Source organism: Vombatus ursinus, unplaced genomic scaffold, assembly GCF_900497805.2.
Source record: "Vombatus ursinus unplaced genomic scaffold, bare-nosed wombat genome assembly UNPS02005286.1, whole genome shotgun sequence".
Taxonomy (NCBI): Eukaryota; Metazoa; Chordata; class Mammalia; order Diprotodontia; family Vombatidae; genus Vombatus; species Vombatus ursinus.
Genome location: NW_020945064.1, coordinates 6540383 through 6559952, shown reverse-complemented (window position 1 = coordinate 6559952; position 19570 = coordinate 6540383). Strand labels below are relative to the sequence as shown.

At 43.7% G+C, this 19570-nt stretch overlaps 1 protein-coding gene across 4 annotated transcripts in view; it reads right to left on the bottom strand.

Moving 5' to 3' along the window:
- Positions 1 to 808: 808 nt before the first annotated feature.
- Positions 809 to 19570, bottom strand: part of GALNS (galactosamine (N-acetyl)-6-sulfatase) — a 70489-nt gene continuing 51727 nt past the window's right edge. For 2 of the 4 annotated variants that reach the window (XM_027847248.1, XM_027847267.1), the window contains 2 exons: positions 12106 to 12223; positions 886 to 3664 (listed from right to left, as the gene is read on the bottom strand). In XM_027847248.1, coding sequence (XP_027703049.1) covers positions 3578 to 3664; positions 12106 to 12223 — 205 coding nt within the window. In that variant the 3' untranslated portion in view covers positions 886 to 3577. Of the gene's footprint in view, positions 851 to 885; positions 3665 to 11651; positions 11768 to 12105; positions 12224 to 19570 lie in introns of those variants that run through there. The other 2 variants (XM_027847262.1, XM_027847255.1) reach the window with 2 other exon arrangements.

Genomic DNA, 19570 nt, shown 5'->3' with positions numbered 1-19570 from the left:
ATTAAAATAATTGGGAAATGTTTAACAAAACAAATTAAAATGCAACACGGGATCATGTCAATTTGTGGTCTTCTCAGTCAAGATGGGATCCATTTCTACTTGAATTTGAAAGCACTGATCTTGTCCAACACCATTATTTTCAGTTGAGGAAAATGAGGCCCACGGAATTTAGGTGACTGCCCAAGGACAGCAGGGAATAATTAGTAGAACCAAGATGGGAACTGGGTTCTGGGACCAAGTTCTGGACTCTGAGGTGATGGCGGGAGAAAGAGGGGCATTGTGGTATGTGTGTGTGTTTTCTCTCATCTAATACAACACCCCTGGAGAAGGGCATGATCACAGCAGCCTTAACCTTCTTCCCCTGTGAAAGAGGAAGGAAAGTCCAGGAAGCCAGAGAAAATAGGTCTCTAATTCAAAAACAAGTTTGCTTAACTTCCCTTCCTGGCTCTGTCTGGCTTTCTGGTCACCCTGGTACTTCTTTCTATGCCTGGGGCCTCCACACCTGGAGCATCCCTTTGCCTTGCTAGTTCCCTTCTCCCACTGGTGACTTCCTCCCAGGATGCCTCCATTTTGGGGAGGGAGCAGGCTAGTCAAACTTCATTCTCCTGGCTCTGCTTGTGACTTTCAGGACTTGGACGCCATGGTCCCCCAATGAGTACCTGTCTCCCCCTCCCACCCCAGCTTTTCAGTTCCCTTTTATGTTGTTTTATTCCATTAAAGTGTAAGCTCTTTGAGGGCAGGGATTGTCTTTCTTTTGGCTTTATTTGCATCTCTAACACTTAGCACAGTACCTGGCACTTAGTGCTTAATAAATGTAGATCGCCTTGTGGGTAACTGCCAACCTTCAAATCTGATGGGGAAAAAATACATTCAGATAAGCAGAAGTGGTTATTTCCTTGCAATCATTTATTTCGCATCCTGAATAGAAAATTATTTTTTTTTTAACAAGCACTATTTTTGATCCAATACTTATTTTACATCCTTAATACCAAACCACTCTTAAAATCAGCATTATCGATGTTTAAAAACCATTAGTTGAAATCTCTGGAACTGCATCAGTAATCTTGAATAATATAATGGACAAATAAATAGTGGGCCTTTCTCCAGCAGTGGGAAAGGAATTATACAGAGATATCATGAAGATAAAAACAAGATTTGGCAATGGATTGGCTAAGTTGGATTATCGAGAGTGAGGAGTCCAGGACCACAGAGAAGTAGGGAACCTGGCTGAGTGGGAGGATGGTGGTGCCCTCAATGGCAACAGGGAAGTTCAGGAAAAGAGGTTGGTTTGAGGGGAAAGATAATGACTTCTGCTTTGGTCTTGCTGAGTTTGAAATGTCTATAGGACATCCATTTGAGGGGTCTATAAGCAGTTGGAGATGTAGGAATGAAAACCATGAGATACAGGCTATGGCTGGAAGTATGGATCTGGAAATCATTTATGTAGAGGCAACTGAGCCCCCTGGAGTTGGTGAGATTACCAAGAGCACAGAGCAAAAAGAAAGAGGGGCCAAGATAGAGCATTGGGAGACAACCACAGTCAACAGGCATAATGTGGATGAAGATACAGCAGAGGAGACTGAGGAGAGAGTGTCACAGGTAGTATAAGAACCAAGAGAGGGCAGGCAGTGTCACTGTGAAAACCTAGATGGTCCTCCCTGCCTCGATGACAGGAAGGTCAGGGAGCCAGATGTACCTACGCCCAAGAAATAGCTCCACGCCCACAATGAACACCTAATAATGGAAGGGAGAAGGGTATAGTTCTAGGCATTCCTAAATATGTCAGTCGTTGAGGACTAGGTTTGTGACTCCCTATCCTGCTGCTCCAGAGCAAAGACAGAGGAGCACAAAGCCTGCTCTGAAGGGCCCCAGCTCCCAGGTATGTCTCTTGTGTCGTATTTCATACTCGTCATGGAGGTAGAGGGCCACTGGGAAGGTGGGGAACACACTGCCTTCAGTTCTGCCAATGTCTTTGGGAAGAAGAGATGGAAAGACCTGGAATTCCTGCTTCCCATCCTTGAAGACCTGTTTCTCTCCCTCCCCCTCTCACCCCACCACCCCCATCTCTCTAGTAAGGCACACAGAGGATGCTGCATCTGCCCCAAGAAGGCATCTCCAAATCAGAGCCAGCTTTCTGGAGGCAGAGAAAACATTACGTTTATCTAGCTTGCAGTAGGGACGAGGAGCATGGCTCCCATTTTTCATCCCTTGAGGTCACTTCAAGGAGAGGAAAAGATGCCCACTGTTCCCTCTGACTCTTCACTGTGGTGAGGAAAAGAAGAGTTGAAGCTCCCAGCCATGGTCCTCCCTCCCCCACCCCACTGTCTAACTTGAAGCTGTCTTCTAGAACTGCAGGCTGGCCTGCTGGGCTCTGGAGTGCTCTCCAGTCTAATGCCAGCCTTGGGGGATGGGATAAGTGACTCTCCACTCCTCTCTAAATCCCTACTAAAAACAGGGAAATTGATGGAGCTGAAATTGCAGATTCTCACTGAAGACAACACAAGAAACAGGAATCTGGCTATCTCCATTTTCAGCGGTGTGTGTGTTTTGGGGGGTGGGGCACACAGGCAGGGTCTTTCCACTTTTTTGTAGGCTGAGGGCAATAGCCTCAGTATCCCCTTCTCTTTAAATACCCACCCCAGCCCTCTTCTAGACTTCCTTCCTCACACACACTATCTATCCATTTGGACCATCGGTGGACCATAGCAGTGGGGAGAGTGGCTCAAGAGGAAACTAGGAAGCCTTCGGGCAGGATGTGCTGGGTTAGATGACAAATATAAGGATCTCTCTGCAATGCGAGGTTCCTTCCTCTATCCTCCATCTTTCGTTACTGAAACCCAAGTTTGGCAGCTGAACTGTTAATACTGGGATTGAAATATGAAGGAGAAAGATGATAGAGGTTCGTGCACACACACACACACACACACACACACACACACACACACTCTCTCTCTCTCTCTCAGGCTATCTGAACTGAGGTTCCAGGCCCAAGAGAAAGCTTGTCAAGAAGGTAATTAGAACCACTGGGGATAATAATACCTGTTCCTTCACAGCACCAATGTGAAGATGAACGAGATACACAGGTCAGAAAGCCTTTGGAGGTTTTAAGAGGAAAAGAGAATAGAAATATAGGGTATTTGTTTTTCCTCCTTATCTGTTGCCAATCAGTGACCCTGTGGTTGATATGGGAGGGGAGGTCCCTTGGCAACAGGTTTTAGGACAAGTTCAAGTCTACTCCTCTGTTTTCAGATGCGGGTCTTTGGGAAACATGATTTTTAATAGGGAGAGAAGAGAGTTTCGTGTTTCTCTCCTGAGTGGTCATTTCTCTGGGCCACACTCCTTCACTCGCTAAAGAAACGTTACAGAGAAATTTAACACTGGGCAACAGCTTGCAAAGACAGGCATACGCTCTAGTCTCTCACCAGGGAGCTGACGAGAATCACTGCTGGAACCGAGGGATGTGACAACTTGTCTTTTCACATCTGATGTTCTTGCCTTTATGACCAACCCCACCAGGGCAGATGCGCTCCCCACACCTGCCACGTGGGTGTCTGGGATCCACGGGGAGGCGGGGCAGCTAGTGGGGCCAAAAGCACTTCTTTGGTGCGGACTCTGGCGGGCTCAAGCACTTTCCCAACTTCTTACAACCAGGAGGGGCCCAGTTCTGACAAACGAAAACAGAAAGGAAGATGAGACTAGTCCAGATCTACTCCCTGAGTCATCGGCAAGTAGGACTGGTGCCTTTTTACGAAGCCAGCAGAAGCTGGTGACTCAGGGCTGAGATCTCCCATCTTTGGCTCAGATGGAGTGGGGTCTGATCATCACATCTCAACAGAGCTGGTAGGGAAACGATTTGGGTCAAGTCGACAAATGAAAAATAAGTCTTGGAGTGTGTGCCATCGAGCCAGCATTGCGTTAGGTGCTGGCAAGGAACCATCAAGACTGACAAAGCATGGCCAAGATGACTTTTCTCCAACCTATACCCCTGGCTCTGCTGCCATCTTCTGTGAATTCCAGGGAATTTCTGTGAGAGCCCAGCTTTCTTCCAAAGCCTTTTAAAAATACCCTGTCAAAATAATGATCTCAACAAATCCCAACCAATGAACTAGCTAAGGTTCATAATGCATTGTAATGAGGTCTCTTATTGAGTTCAAACGCAGTAAATTAAAAAAAAATTAGTTAATAAAATCTTCTTGTAAAATTGCTACTGCTCTTCAAATGCTACTCTGAATTGAAAGTAACTAGCTAAGGAGATCAGAATAATAGTTAATGTAATTTTAATTGAATTTTCATATATTCATTAACAATATCTATATTATCTCTTACCACTGTTCAAATCAATTTCTTCCTCCACTTAGGGCATTTTGCCAATGGAAAAAAAATGGACTGACCTTAGTTTCAATGCCTTCTATAAAAGGGAGGCCCCTTTCATCTCCCACCTTTTTTTCCTAGGAATTAATACTATGTTTCTGAAAACACTGGTCCTAAATGATGCTTAATTCTAGAAAGGCCCACCTCTGCTAAAATGGAGGCAAGTCCAGGTTTACTGTATCCCTTTGTTGGCTGGCCATTCAACAAACATTTATTAAGCACCTACTAATTCAATTCAAGGAGCATCTAGTAAGTGCCTATTAGGTTCCAGGTGGTGGGGGAGATCCAAAGATAAATAGGACAAAGACCCTGTCCTAAAGATACTTACAATCTAATACAGGGGTGGGGAACCTGCGGCCTTCTAGGTCCTTGGGTGCAACCTTTTGACTGAGTCCAAGTTTTATAGAACAAATCCTTTTATTATGGGGATTTGTTCTGTGAAGTTTGGATTCAGTCAAAGAGCCACACTTGAGGACCCAGAGGGCCACATGTGACCTCAAGGCAGCAGGTTCCCTACCCCTGATCCAACACCTGCCACACCTCATCTCTAGGTTAAGTTTTATATCATAATACAGTAAATTCTTCCACTACACTGAAACATGATGGGCTAAACAACTAGGATTACAAAAAAGTCTTATGAAGTAGCTAGGTGATATTATGGATAGAGAGGGTCAGTCCTGGAAATTAGAAGACCCAAGTTCAAATCTCGCCTCAGATACTGTGTTGTGGTCCTGGGCGAGACACTTCTCAGCCTCAACTTCCTCATCTGTGAAGTGGGGCCAACAATAGCATCTACCTCCCAGGGCTGTGAGGACCAACTGTGAGAACACCTGTAAAGTACTTGCAGTTATGATTCTAGACATGTTCAAATGCAATAAAGATAGGGGTAGGAGTGAGACCTGTGACGCCCAGATGAGAAAACTCCCTCTTCCAAGATGGGTCAGCACTTGTTCTGTAGTGTATATAGGCTTAGAGAAATGCCTGGGGCGTTGTGAGTTTAAGTACTTCCTCTGGGTCATGGAGGCAGCGCTGGTCAGAAGCCAGATTGGAACCTAAGTCTTTCTGGCTCTAGGACTGGCTCTCTATCCACTAGCACATAGCCACGGTCAAAGACAATAAAAGTTTACTTATGGTAACTTGTTTGTTTGTTTTTTTTTTTAAAGTCCTAGATCATGCTTTTTAATTTTGTACTTAAGCAGGAGGCAACTGTCAATGTGCAGATAGATTGGCCCATTTCCAAACAGGTTCTTTTCTGCAGATGGGCCGTTAACAGATGCACATTTCTCTTGTTGTGCAGAACATAGTGGTAAACATCCTGACACCCTTTATAATCTAGATGTGCTTTACTCCTGGTTGGTGATGGAGAACCAGCATCTTGCAGGAACCTACACGCAGGTCACTGGTCTATTAGAGCAGGTGATGGAGGAAGATGAAGTTTCATGCCACGAAGTGGACAGAGAAGGATCCTATTTGGGGCCTAAAGGTGGGAAAGACCCACAGGGACTATATTATGATGGGAAAAAAAAGCAGGTCACACAAATGCATTTCAACATACACATTATTATGTCTTGAACAGGAAATCTAGTTTTTAACTTGGCAGTTCAATTCTGAAGATTCTTTTCAATTTAGTTCCGGAGTTGGTGGACATCAATATTCCACCATTTTCAAGATCTGATATAGGTAATTCCTTCGAGGGAACAGAAGATGGCAGTGGTAGACCAGAAATCACCCCAAGTTTCCTAACAAGGGCCATGTTTTCACATCAATGATCTGGATGACAGAAAGTGGAACCTGTCATTGAGTAGGCAATTGGGTGGGGCTGCTAACACCTTGAAAGACAAAAATAGCCTCCTAAATGACAAAGCGAAGAAACGGTCTGTCAAACACAGGATTAAACTCAGGGAAAAGAGCAAGTTGGCACGGGAGGGGCAAACCAGGAAGCCATCGGCTTGTACCAACGACTGGAGAGGCAGGCAGGCGGGCAGGCATTACGCTGGGGTGAACAACGTGGTAAGCGTCTTCCCCGGCAAGGGAAGAGCCCTTCTCTCCTGACAAGCCAGTGCTGCCCCAAGAAAGAGGGGAGTGTCAGATTTGACACGGCAGACATCTCGGAGGGGAGGCAGAGATGCCAAACAAGTCGAGATCTTATTATGTTATGAAAGCGACAGTCAGAGTCCTCCCACGAACATCTCCACTCTGAGACAGAAAGAAAGTCACTGTCCGAGTGAATACCAAGGGTTAACTCTGCCACCTGAGTCTTCTATTAAAGCCAGGAAGAAAAGCGTGGGGCTCACCCGTGGCTCTCAGAGTGTTTTTGCAGCGAAACACAGAATCAAAGGAACCAGACACGGCAAAGACCTATTAAGCCAGCTTGTTACTCCCCTGGCTCCCATCTAACCAAGGAAGGATTGTTTCCTACAGTCTGTTCTCCTGGGCTTTGTCCAGTTCGGTTTTAAATGACTCAGTCAGTGGGGCATCCACTGCTACCTTGGAGGGGACTACTCCACCACCTCAGAGACCTTGCTGCTAGGAAAATTTTCCTAATATTCAGACTAAATTTTCCTTTGCACAATTTCTTCCCATTATTCCTCATTATTCACTCCTGGATTGCTCTAAACAATGATTTTACCCCTTTGGCACATGTACCTATCTGGATTTGTCGACAATACAGACCCCAAATCTTGGGCTTTCAAGGAAGCTTAGGAGTCCTCAAAATCAGGCCTTCTCAACATAAAAGGCAACTTGTACTTACCAACTCTACAATTTAGTTTGATCCTGGAATTTGATCTTAATTTATTTCTCCTAAACAGAACCCAAGTTTGAAGAACTGTGCTGCATTGGACAAAGCAGAAAACTACCCCTTTGGATCACCCCACCTAGAAGGGGCTCCTGTGGCCCTCACAGGCACTCAGCCCCCTGAACCTGGAATTATGGTTGTCTGTGCACGTGCCCCATCTCCTCAGCTGCTAGAAAGCTCCCTGAGGGCAGGGGCAGTGCCTGGGTCATCCCTGAAGCCCCCAAAGCACAATGCTTTCCATCTAATAGGTGCTCAATAAATATTTGTGGAAGGAATTAACATTTGCATATGGCTTAAAAAACAGATGAAGGATCTGGGGCTCTGTTTTAGACAGAAGTAGTCATAGCCAAATGATGGAAATGCAGCTTTGTCAGCTGGTGCCTCCTATGTACCAGGCACAGTGCTAAGTGCTGGGGATGCAAAGAGAGATAAAAGCAGCTCCTGCTTCTCACAGCTCACTTTCTACCCATTCCCATGTCTCAGTCTTGAGCACAAATGAGGGAGTGATGTTGGAGAAGGGGAGAAGAAGGGGAAAGGGAGACATGGAAGAAAAAAGCCACTTTGCAAAGGGAGACAAAGGGAGACTGGGAGCCCGTGTCAAGAAAGGAGGCGTCAGGGAGTCAGTCTGGGAAGAGGGAGAGATGGCAAGTCTGAGGGAGTGGAGTCTCAGGGCTCTCCAACACTAGAACTAGAAAAGGCCTCAGAGATAGCCTGGGTCAGCCACTGAGCTCACTGGGCCCCGCTCCCCACCCTCCCTGGGCACTGGACAGAGGAGACAGAGGCCCGGGGAAACCCAGGGCGTCTCGCCCAGGGTCATACAGCTCATTAGTAAGAGGGCAATGAGGAAGCTGGGACAAGAAGACAGAGTCTTGAATTGGCTGGCCAGACTGTGCCTCACTCTCGGGTTCTGGATGCTGGTTGTCTGTGCTTTGCCAGGTGGTCCTGAGAGCCCCTGGAGCCCCCGGAGCCCCCGGCTGCTTAGGCTGTGTGGACAGCCGGCACAATATATCCACATCTCCCAAGGGCTTTTGCAACCTTAGACTTAACAGGGCTATCCTTTTAGGAAAGTGGGAAAAATTGTCTACATATGGACTTCTTGGTTTAAAAGTGGGATTGAGTTAAATTATTTTGGATTATTTTATGTTACCTTTATTCTGCTTTTTCTCCTGATTTCAACATCATTGGGTTTTTATGGGAAAAAAAACACAAAACAAAACACAAAACAACAACAACCTATCTTTTGAATTATTTTAAACACAGATTAAAATTTATATAAAAATTAACGGAAAAAAGGAAAGAGACAGTGAAGCCACAGAAAAGAGATAAAGACAAGCACAAAACAATTTGAAAATTTCATAACCATAACATCGTCTGTGTGAACAGGCTTCAGCACAGTTGAGAGGAGTCAGGCAGCTTTGGGTGGTTATGAGCCAACACTAAGACCAGAAGGAATCCAGAAAGGAACTGTTAAGTCCTGGTAAAGAAACTAAGACTTTTGAGGCAGAATGGGGCATTTTCATCAGTGCTGTTGCCTTTTGATGGAGACTTCAAAAAGTGAATACGGATCACGAACAGCTGGTTGGAAAGATGGTGCTGGAGAGCAGAATTTGAATTTTTAGTCCAAGGTTTAAGATATAGGAATGACAAGCTCTTAGCCAGGATCAGACTTAAGTTTCTCTAATGAAGGCTGTGAAGAATACGTTTTTCTGAAGTTTCAAAAATCTGATAAAAAAAAAGTCTTTACATTGAAAACACAGGAGTCTGAAAACTGCCCCCACAGATCCACTAAGTTAGGTGCATAGAGACCAGTACAGTCTGATGTAGGGAGAAGGGAAGTAGTGAAAGGACCCAGTGATTCACAGGAGCCAGGAAAGGTCCCATTGCAGGATAGCTGGGTCTGGTCTTGGATTCAGGAAAAGCATGGTTAAGTCTCACCTCTGACCCACAGTAGCCGTGTGATCATGGCTTAGCGTGGTTTCTTCTTTACTTTAATTAAATTTGATCTCTCAGTGCCTGGAGCAGTTCTCTAAGAGATGCTCCTAATGGTTATCTATAACAGTAGAGGGGGGTATTCACACTGGGAGTTCCTTACACCGATGAATTCTATATAACCTGGACAGAGGGACAGTAATAACATGTATGGCTTCCAATGTGCACACACAAATGTACAGAGCATGAGAAATTAGCCAAGATATTAAGCAAGAAGCTAAATTTGATCTCCCAGGTATAACTAAGACTTGGAATCATAGAGCCCCCTGGCAACTGGCCAGAGATTCTCTCTCCAAGATGTAATAAATGCCATTGATGGAACATCTCTGGTAGAGCACCATGGGGCTCCATTCTCTTTAACAGTTTTACTAACAACTTGGATGAAAGTATGACTAGTTGACACTTACATTTTGCTTTAAAGTTTACAAAACACTTAACCCACAACAGACCTGTGAGGCAGGTAGCATAAACATTATTCTCCCTAACTTATCATTAAGAAAACTGAAGGAGCTTAATTAAGTTACCATAATCACAGAGCTATTAAGTATCAGAGCTGAGTTACAAACCCTGGGAGGGAGAAGAGGGAGGGCCCAGAAGAGAGCCTTGGAAGATGACCACAACTGAGAGTGACCTGGATGAAGACGTAAAAAGGGACACTTGAGTGGTCAGTCAAGCAGCAAAATTAGAGAGCAGCTGCTGGGAAAACCCAGATAGAAGAATGTATCCAGAAGACGGTGATCCACAGGGTCCAACGCTGCAGAGAGATCCAGAAGGAAGAGGACTGAGGAAAGGTCATGAGATCTGGCAGTTAAGAGGCAGTTGACAGTCTCAGAGAGAACAGTCTCATTTGAATGAGGTCAGAAGCCCCGATGCTGGGGATTTGGAAGAGACTGAGAGAAAAGGAATTAGAAGCACTCAGGAGCTGAGTTGAGAAAGGGACGCTGAGAGATTAGGATGATAGCTGGTAGAGACGGGAGGGTCTAGGGGAGATTTTCTTAAGGATGGGGGCAAGAGACACAGGAGTGCTTGTAGGCTGCATGGAAGAGGTGAGCAGATAGGGAGTGACAAGTTAGAGAGAGAAATGACAGGGAGCAATCTGCTAAAGAACATGGGAAGGGATCACCCTGGCAAGAAGGGTCACCCCTTCAGAGGATGCAAAGGGGGAGAAAAGGGAGTTCTCAGGGAATGACTTCAGTTTTTTTTTCCAAAGAAATCTCCTGCAGCAAAATGTTTTTTTTTCCTTTGGAAAAAACACACGGCACAAACCTTCATATCTAAGCACTTCCTAATCTAAGTTCCAGGATCTCATGCATGTAAATGTGTTATTTTGTTCCTCTGGGTCTCATAGTATTAATCTTTTGCTCAAGAACCCGTAACGGCCCCTCAGTCACCGACTGGAGCCATTCTATCCTTCGGCCTCACTGCCACGATCTGGCCCTGCCCTATGAACCCTCCCATTGACGTTGCTCCTCAGGAATCCTGGCTTCTGGTCAGACTCACGTACTCACTGTCTCCCTGCCTCTGCACCCCCACCCCACAGAGGGGTACTCAATGCTGTTTCCAGGTCCTCGACTGCTTCTCCTGAATGCCACGCCCTCACTACCCTGCCTCTGTTCTGTTCATCTTCATCTTTTGCCCCTTCTCTAAACTCAGCTCCCTTGTTTCCTATGAAACCTCCCTGGCAGACCACCGTTCTCTTCTCTACTGACCTTCGTTCTGTTTCCCGAGTTTCTGTCTCATCTCCTCCACCAACGTGTTAAACTCCTTGACTGTGAGGAGCATGTCTCAGACTGGTCTCGTGACTGTCCCCTTACTGTATCTAGCACAGTGTGGCATACACCAACAGATGTGCTCAGGAAACACTCCTGGCCTTTATAAGTTGAGCTGTCCTGCTCTGAGAGAAGGATATCGATGCTTGAGGTGGGGGGCATGGGACAGGGGGGGATTCATGGGAAGGTAAAATGACACGTCCAAGCATAACAGAGAAGGGGAAGCCTTGGTCTGCGGGGGTCTCTGTTTTGTGTCCTCACCTTTATGTGTCTTCTAAAACTTTATGCTGGGGTCAAAAGAGAGGGAAGGAGTGAATTTATCCCAAGAAACAGAGCTGTGCAGTGCTCCTTACCCCCCTTTTGTGTTCTTGAAACAAATACAACTGCTTTCCAGGCCTCACCGGGGAGGGAGGAATGAGTCAGAGGGGCAGCAGCCGGGGGACCATGCTACCAAAGGCCAGAGCGTGGCCTGAAGGACCAAGACAAATGTGTTCTGCCAAGCAGAGTTTCTCCACATGGGTCAATACTACCAGCTGGTGAACCTGCCTGGTTACTTAATAGAGAGATTTACATGGCGTGGACTCTGAGAGTGATCTCTGCGCTGGATTCTCTGGAGTAGAAAATCTGTTGTAATCAAATCAACCAAGAACTCTGCGTGAAATCGGGAAACAACCGAGGGGAGCCTGGAGATCCTCCTGGCCATTCTTGTAAGGTGAGAGGTCACATAACCTATACTCACAGGCTAGAGGCGGTCGGGTGACTTTTTTCCAAACTCCAGTTGCAACAATGGTGACCTCTGCAGCAGACCAGCTTTTCAGAAGGTTGGAGGTTGAAGGGCTGCCTTCAAATGTGAGTGAGGAGGGATGTAAGTTCAATTAGCCCGAGTGGGCCGGAGCTCCTGTACCCACGTACAGGTGATTAGGGAAAGGAGATAAGGAGGTACGATGCTAGAGATAATGCGGCATCTGCACGTAGGCAGCTACCGCATTATTATTAACCATGGGTTGGCGGATTTTCCAGGACTCATTCCCGCCTTCTTATGCTACTGCACCTGGCAGATAGCACTCCAAGTCTGCCTTCAATCAAGCCTTCTCGGTGGAAGGGTAAGGCCTTTTGGCCATTTCACCAAAGCCCTGAGATGAAACAGAGGTATTCCATGTTTGCTTACAAGCTACTCACCATGACAGCTGGGTTGCACACGTTGAGCTGTGGCGCTGCTGGTATCAAGGTCTTCTCGTGTTCCTCGACGATTGGAGATATTCTACGAAGAGCATTCTGGTACTCCAGGCTGGAAACACTGGACACAAGAGGAACTAAGGATCAAAGGATATTCCCACTTTCTAAGACATTTCTTGGCTGAATTCTCCAAGCCAGCTGAGCCTTCATACAATTAAGTGCCATGTCTAGGAACACTCACAGGCTTTTTGTTTTGCTTTTCAAATGAAATACATATTTGTTTATCACAAAACATCTACACATATTTGAAAAATAGTAATACATATAAGTATGATACATTTATTTAGCCTATAGGAGGTCTATTTGCTTATATAGTATATTGCTTAGTTCATAGTTTTTAACTAGGAAAGAACTGAATAGAAATTGGAAAGATTATAACTTTTATATGGGGTATCATTTTTTCAATATATTTTTGTTTATTTCACCAAATATTTCTCAATTATATGTAAAAAAAAATTTAACATTCATTTAAAAAAAGTTTTGAGTTGCAAATTCTCCCTTTCCCCTTCTTGAAAAGGCAAGTAATTTGATATTGATTATACATGTGAAGTCATGCAAAACATATTTCCATATTAGCCATGCTGCAAAAGAAAACAGACACAAAAAAAGGAGAAAAATAAAGTAAAGATTTTTGCTACAAGGGCAGCTAGGTGGTGTAGTGGATAGAACACCAAAGTCAGTAGGACCTGAGTTCAAATTCGGCCTCAGACCAGACATTTATTAGCTGCGTGACCTTGGGCAAAGGACTTAACCCCAATTGCCTCGGCCCCCCCCCCCCCCCCAAAATATTGCTACAATCTGCATTCAGATTTCATCAGTTCTCTCTCTGGGACTGGACAGCATTTTTTATCATAAGTCCTTTGGAATTGTCTTAGATGATTGTATTGCTGAGAATAGCTAAGTCATTCACAGTTGATCATCTTTACAATATTGCTATTACTGTGTACAAGGTTCTCCTGGTTCTGTTCACTTCATTTTGCATCAGTTCATATAAGTCTTCCTAGGTTTTTCTGAAACCATCCTGCTCATTGTTTCTTATAGCACAATAGTATTCCATCATAATCACACACCACCACTTGTTTAGTCATTCCCCAGTTGATGGGTATTTCCTTGATTTCCACTTCTTTGACACCACAAAAAAGAGCTGCTCTCAATATTTTTGTACATCTAGATCCTTTTCCCTTTTGGGTGTCATTCTTGCTAGAGGAATCCCTAGTAAATAAAAATGGGTAGCAATGAAATGTTAAGGTAATGCTGGAATATTAGAATGCTACCAAATGCCACTGGACAGTGGTGTCTCTCTAGTAAAAAGAATTTTCTCTCCAGTGCTAAAAATAATCATGTCAGAAGAAAGAAGCTAACATGTCTTTACTAGGCTTCCATGAAATGATGGAAGTCAATGGGAGATTTCAGTTGTCTCAATCACATTTTCTTTACAAGGAAGTCTAGTTGGCCTTCCTGAAGGGGAGTTCTGTTTCAGATAGTAATCTATCACCCCAACAATAAATTCTGGGCAGGCTAACTTGTGAGATGTATTATATCCTTGCTGGATTCTCAAGGAGGCGAAAGCCTATCTGGCTCCTCCCCAAACCCTCAGAGACTCCGTAGAAATGTACTAACTATTTTGGAACATGGATCTTTTTTTTTAAGTCAACATATTTTGTTTTCCTATCACCTTCACTATGAATATATCTCTTCCCCTATCCAGTGACCCATCCCTTATAATAAAAGTAAAAATAAAATAAAAAAAAAAAGCAATTCAGCAAAGCTGACCATAATGGCAACACCATCTGACAGTGCAAAGGCACAGTACCCCACCTCTGCAAAGAATAGGAGAAGTGCATTTTCCCAACTTGTCTTCAGGGCCAGACACAGTCATCCTAATTATGCACTGTTGAGTTCAATCCTATTTTTTCCTTCTTTTTTTTTTCACAGTTGGAAGTCACTGTGTGTACTGTTTTTACCTATTCACTCTATCTCATTTCATGCCTTCCCATTTATTCTCTGAATTCCTCAACTTATTTCTTATGGCACAGTAATATTCCAACACAGTCACATACTATGGTTTGCTTCACTGCTCCCCAACCACTGGGCATCAATCAATCAACAAATATCTGGAAGTACACACCAAGGGCCAGGCACTGCATTAGTTACCAGGGATACAAACATACTCTCAAGATATACAAAGAGAAAAGATGACTCTTCTATGCCAGTGCTTTATAGGGTTGATGGTACAGGTTGACAGTACAGTAAATGAGTGTTATATTTTGTCACACTTTTTTTGGAATATGAATTTTCAACAAAGCCTTCCTAGGGGATGTGTAAGTTATTCTGAGCAGGGGAACGACCTGGTCAGAGTACTGTTTTAGGGAGACCAATGTGGGGGCAGAGACATAAATTAGAAAATTATTAACTGATCATCCACATACTTAACTAAGGTCATCCAGAGAGATGGCACAAAGAACAACGGGACTTGGATTCTGATTGAAAATATACATTATGTAGTATTTTACAATTTTAAAAAATGCTTTACATTTTAATTGTTTTATTTGATTCAGACAAGAACCCTGTGAGATGGGGATAACATCGCTCCTGTTTTCCTAATAAGGAAATTGAGATTCAAAGATGGTCAACATCTTACCCAAGGCTACCTAGCTATTAATGCACAGTTAGTGCTCGAACCTGGGCCTCTTGACTCCAAACCCAAACACTTCTTTTCACTACATATTGTGACCAGGGAGTGAAAGATGATTCTGAGGGTTAGGAGCATGAGTATCTAGGAGGGTAACTGCACACCACGTGACAAAGTCAGGAAGATGATGAGTTCAGTTATCTAAAGAGAAATGTACAATGCCTGGAGTTCAGGGCCAGAGACATGGATTTGGAAGCAATGCAAGTGATCCCAGAAGAAAAGAGAGTACAGAAAAACAGAGCATGGAAGTCTATGCTCACAGGGAGTAGGGTAAAAGATAAAGAGAAACTAGCAGAGGAGGTACAAATGCCTATAAAACTCTCCTCTGGGATAGATCTTGAGGACAATTTGTTATTCTCTATGTGCCTGGCAGTGCAGACGCTAGAAGGGTCTGTTAGGATAAGCCAAAGGTATGCAGTCTATTATCAAACACCTTCCTTCTCATGCCCTTCGTCTTCTGGAGAACAGTACCATCTCACTAGAAAGGCTCAGATTAGGTAGGCCTCAAGGATTTTACTTGGGTCTGGGCCAGTTTGAAGAAGATTATAAGGATCCCAGAAAGCTATCTGCCCAAGTTTTGAAGATCAAATGGCTTTACTTTTCCACGGGCCGTAAAGGTCTAATTTGGTCCAAGAGCTCCAGGCAAACCGACCATCTCAAGGAAAGTCCAGAAGCCACCTGGTTTTCAAGGCTTCCTTCGGGTCTCACTGTAGGTCTCCCAGGTCTAGACTAGTTCCTCATCATGAGACCCAATGGAAAATGGGCTGGTCTTCTTGAAACAAAGAGCCTCACGTCTTCCTGTAGCACCCACCCAGCACAGCTTGGCTAGAGAGCAGGCATTGGTCCCCAAATGGATTTAGTCTGAAGGCTCAAGGGAACATTTAAGTTTCCACTCATTTTCACTAAGAGTAAGGGATACTTCCAACCTCATGAACCCCCTCTATTACGGCAGGTCTGTATTTAAATGACTTATACTAATTTTGTCATGGTAATACTCCAAGGACTTCTCAGACTAGGGATTAATGATCTCACTTTGCCCATCATACTAAGTCATTGTGTGTGTGTGTGTGTGTGTGTGTGTGTGTGTAAATCCAAGAAATCAGTTGTTTCTGGGTCTAAAAAGAATTGCTAGGATGATACTGATTCTTCTATTGACCCTCTAATGAGCAGTGGCTCCAATCCTCTGGTTTAAGTCCTCCTTGATAAAAAAAACAAAACAAAACAAAACAAAATAACACCCAATCTGGAGTCCAGCAATGGGCAAGCAGCTTCCAGTAAGCTCTATAAATATACCATCCATTAGGCAGTATTCCAAGAGAAGAAGAGTGGAGAGATGGGCACCGGGTAACTGGCAGAGAAAGGGGAGGGAATTTTTGGACCAAAACACACTTGGGTCAGCTACCACTCTAACCTTCTGCTGTCAGGTATTACTTGCACCACAAAATAAATGGGTATGGGGCCACTAACTCTGTCTGATAGAAGCTGTCAGATATTTGCCACCATGAGCCACAGGTATGGGGAGGTATTAAAGATAAGCAAATTCATCTAGTGTATCTGGGATTGTCCTCCTTTTCCTTAAAAAAAACCTTTTTTTTTTTTAAAAAACGACTTGATTCAACCCCTTTTTATTTAAGAAATACAGCAGTAATCTAAGAGTTCTCAAAAATTTTAAGTTTTGTGGAAAATTCAGACAGTTCTTTGAACACTCTATGACACATGGCCAACTGATCTGAACACATACGACTATAATTTATGTTCAACTTCATGCTGATTTGAATGACAAGATCACGGGGTTTTAGAATTGGAAGAGAATTCAGAGATCATTTAACTCTGTCCCTCATTCTACAGATGAGGAAGCTATAGTGCTGGAGTGACTTGTCCAAGGTCAGAGAACAAATGAAGGACAGAACGAGGGTTGCATGTCCCATCCCCAGCACTTATCTCATCCCAGTCAAACTGCCTGCTTTACGCCTTTCCCTGGTCATCCAAAGTCCCTTCAAATTGGGCATTTCCAAAGCTAAACACATCACCTCCTGATCTCTGCCACCTCTCCCTCCCAACCCCTGTCTTTGGGAATGTCTGGAGGGAGCATGGTGTGGCAGACCCTGGTGGCCTTGGAGTCAGGAAGACCTGGGTTCCATCTCTGCCTCAGACACATGTTGGCTGTGTGACTCCAGTAAGTCAGCTCCCTTAGGGTCCTTCTACCGGATAAGAATTGCCCTCTGATGTCCAAATGGCCAGATCCTCATCTTTTGAAACAAATTTCAAAGTGCATGTCTGCTAAGTTTCTGATTTCTGTCTGAGAGATGCCTTTAGCTCTCACCTCCTGGGCAGAACATAGGCTCTGCCCTGAACTCAAGTTAGCAGCTATGTCCACTTTCCCAGATTTTCTACGATAACCCATAATTTATGTATCTCCTTACCCAGAGGAGTGAGATTCCAGAATCCCACTGGATTATACAGTTACATAAATTCACTTTATACAAATAGTAAGAGTAAGAGACCATTTTCATGTATGGAAGATGAAGGCTGTTTCCTTATATACTACCACTCACCTAATCAGTTACCAAATCTTATCCATTTTTCCTCTGAAATGATTCTTATGTCCCATCTTTTCGTCTCTATCATTTTCCCAGCTAGAGTCTGCTAGTCCCAGCCATTATCACCTCAACTCTAGAATAATTGCAAACAGTCTCTTAGTATACTTAATTCCTTCCACTCTACTACCTATCCTGCATGTATCCCTTTCAAATCACCCTCTTAAATACTAGTGTGCTATCAGAAATTACCAGCTAGATGCTAGATGCTCTCAAAATATCCTAGAAAGACTCACATGAACTGAAGCAAAGTGAAATGAGCAGAACCAGGAGAACATCGTACACAGTAACAGCAATATTGTAAGATGAACAACTGTGAATGGCTTAGCTATTCTCAGCAATACAATGATCCAAGACAACTCTGAAGGACTTATGATGAAAAATGCTATCCATCCCCAGAGAAAGGACCAATGGGAGTTCGAATACAGATTGAACCATACTTATGGAAATATGTCTTGCTTGACTGCATATGTATAACCTATATCAAATTGCTTGCCTTCTCAATGAGGGGAGTGGGGAGGGAGGGAGAGAATTAGGAACTCAATTTTATAAAGGAATGTTGAAAATTGTCTTTACACGTAATTGGGGAAAAATAAAATACTAAATAAAACAATTCAAATCACTCCCTTAATCAAATGCAGAAATTGTGAGCTTCTTGGTTGGTTAGACTATAAGCTTCTCAAGGGCAGGGACAGCTTCATTTTGGTCTATCCATAGCATCTAGTACAGTACCTGGAACTTAACAGGCACTTAATAATGCTTATTAATTGGCTGAAATGCTAGTGTGGCTCCCAACTACCCCCTCTGTGTCGAGCCTTCCCCGAGTACTTCAGAGCATGTCAATTTTCCTTAACATACACAAGTAGCATCTCCTTTTTATTTAGCCTTTGGCCTAGTATGGTGATGTGATGCAGCCTTCATTGTTATAATCTTCTCCAGCTCACAAAAGGCTTTCACACAGTTAGATTCCTATTACTACTTCATTGTGCTTTTTCCCCCTCGTTGGCCCTTGTGGTGGTTTCCTCAGGAAACTGTTACCTCTCTTCCAGAGAATCCAGGAAACTGAGAGTTGGAAGAAGCCTAAATGGTCACTGAGTTCCTACTCTGACCTGAGTGGGATTGATATTATCCCCCATACCCAACGAGTGGTCATCCAGCCTCTGATTAAAGATCTTCAATGATGGGTGAGCCCACCTGTTCCCAAGGTAGTACGATGCTTTCAACAAATGTTTACCCAGTGCGTACTATGAGCTAGGTCCTGTCTCCAAAAGCTTAGTGTTGAGATTCCTTTAGCTTTTTGCATTCACTGGACTGTTTATGGAGTTTGCTGTTATCTCCACCTACCTACAGAAACTGGCCTGGCCTCCACTGAAGCCACAACTACTCACTGCTGCCATTTCTTTTGGACAAACCATAGCAATACCACTGTCTCCTTGCAACTGGAGACATGGCAATGAGAAGGAAGCTTTCTCCTATTTTGCTGATCCTGACAAGATAATTATTAGATTTCAACCACCCTGATGAAATGGTCCATAAAAGACTGGCTGGTCATTTTTACAATATCTTTATAATAGTTTCATGACTTATAAATACTCAACTACAGCACATTATGTGCACTAAACACAAACATAAAAACATCATACAGCACATTTAAATACTCCAGCATAACTCATGATTCAATAGATCAATTGAACTCAATAGCCATACTGGCCAACATGTGCCAACTGCTTAATAAACTATTGTGAGAACAGGGCTGGCAGCCGAAGAAGCTGGCTGGGTTTTACTCAGGCTACAGAGTGAGAAGTCTTCACTAGGGCAGTGGTCAAAGGAGTAGATACTTAAACCTGCTAACCAAAGAGAAACATCTGACACAAGGTCCCCACCAACTAGTCTACGATACTTTGAGGAAGCTGTATCCTATTTCATGCTTGAGCTCTTGTTCAGACAGGCTCACCCCAAAGAGCATACGATATGACAAGAGATGAAATGACATGATATGATACAATACATACACATAACAAGGTAGCATTCCATCTCACTGCATACTTGTTCTCTTGTTCAGATAGGCTCACATATAATATAATATAATATAATATAATATAATATAATATAATATAAT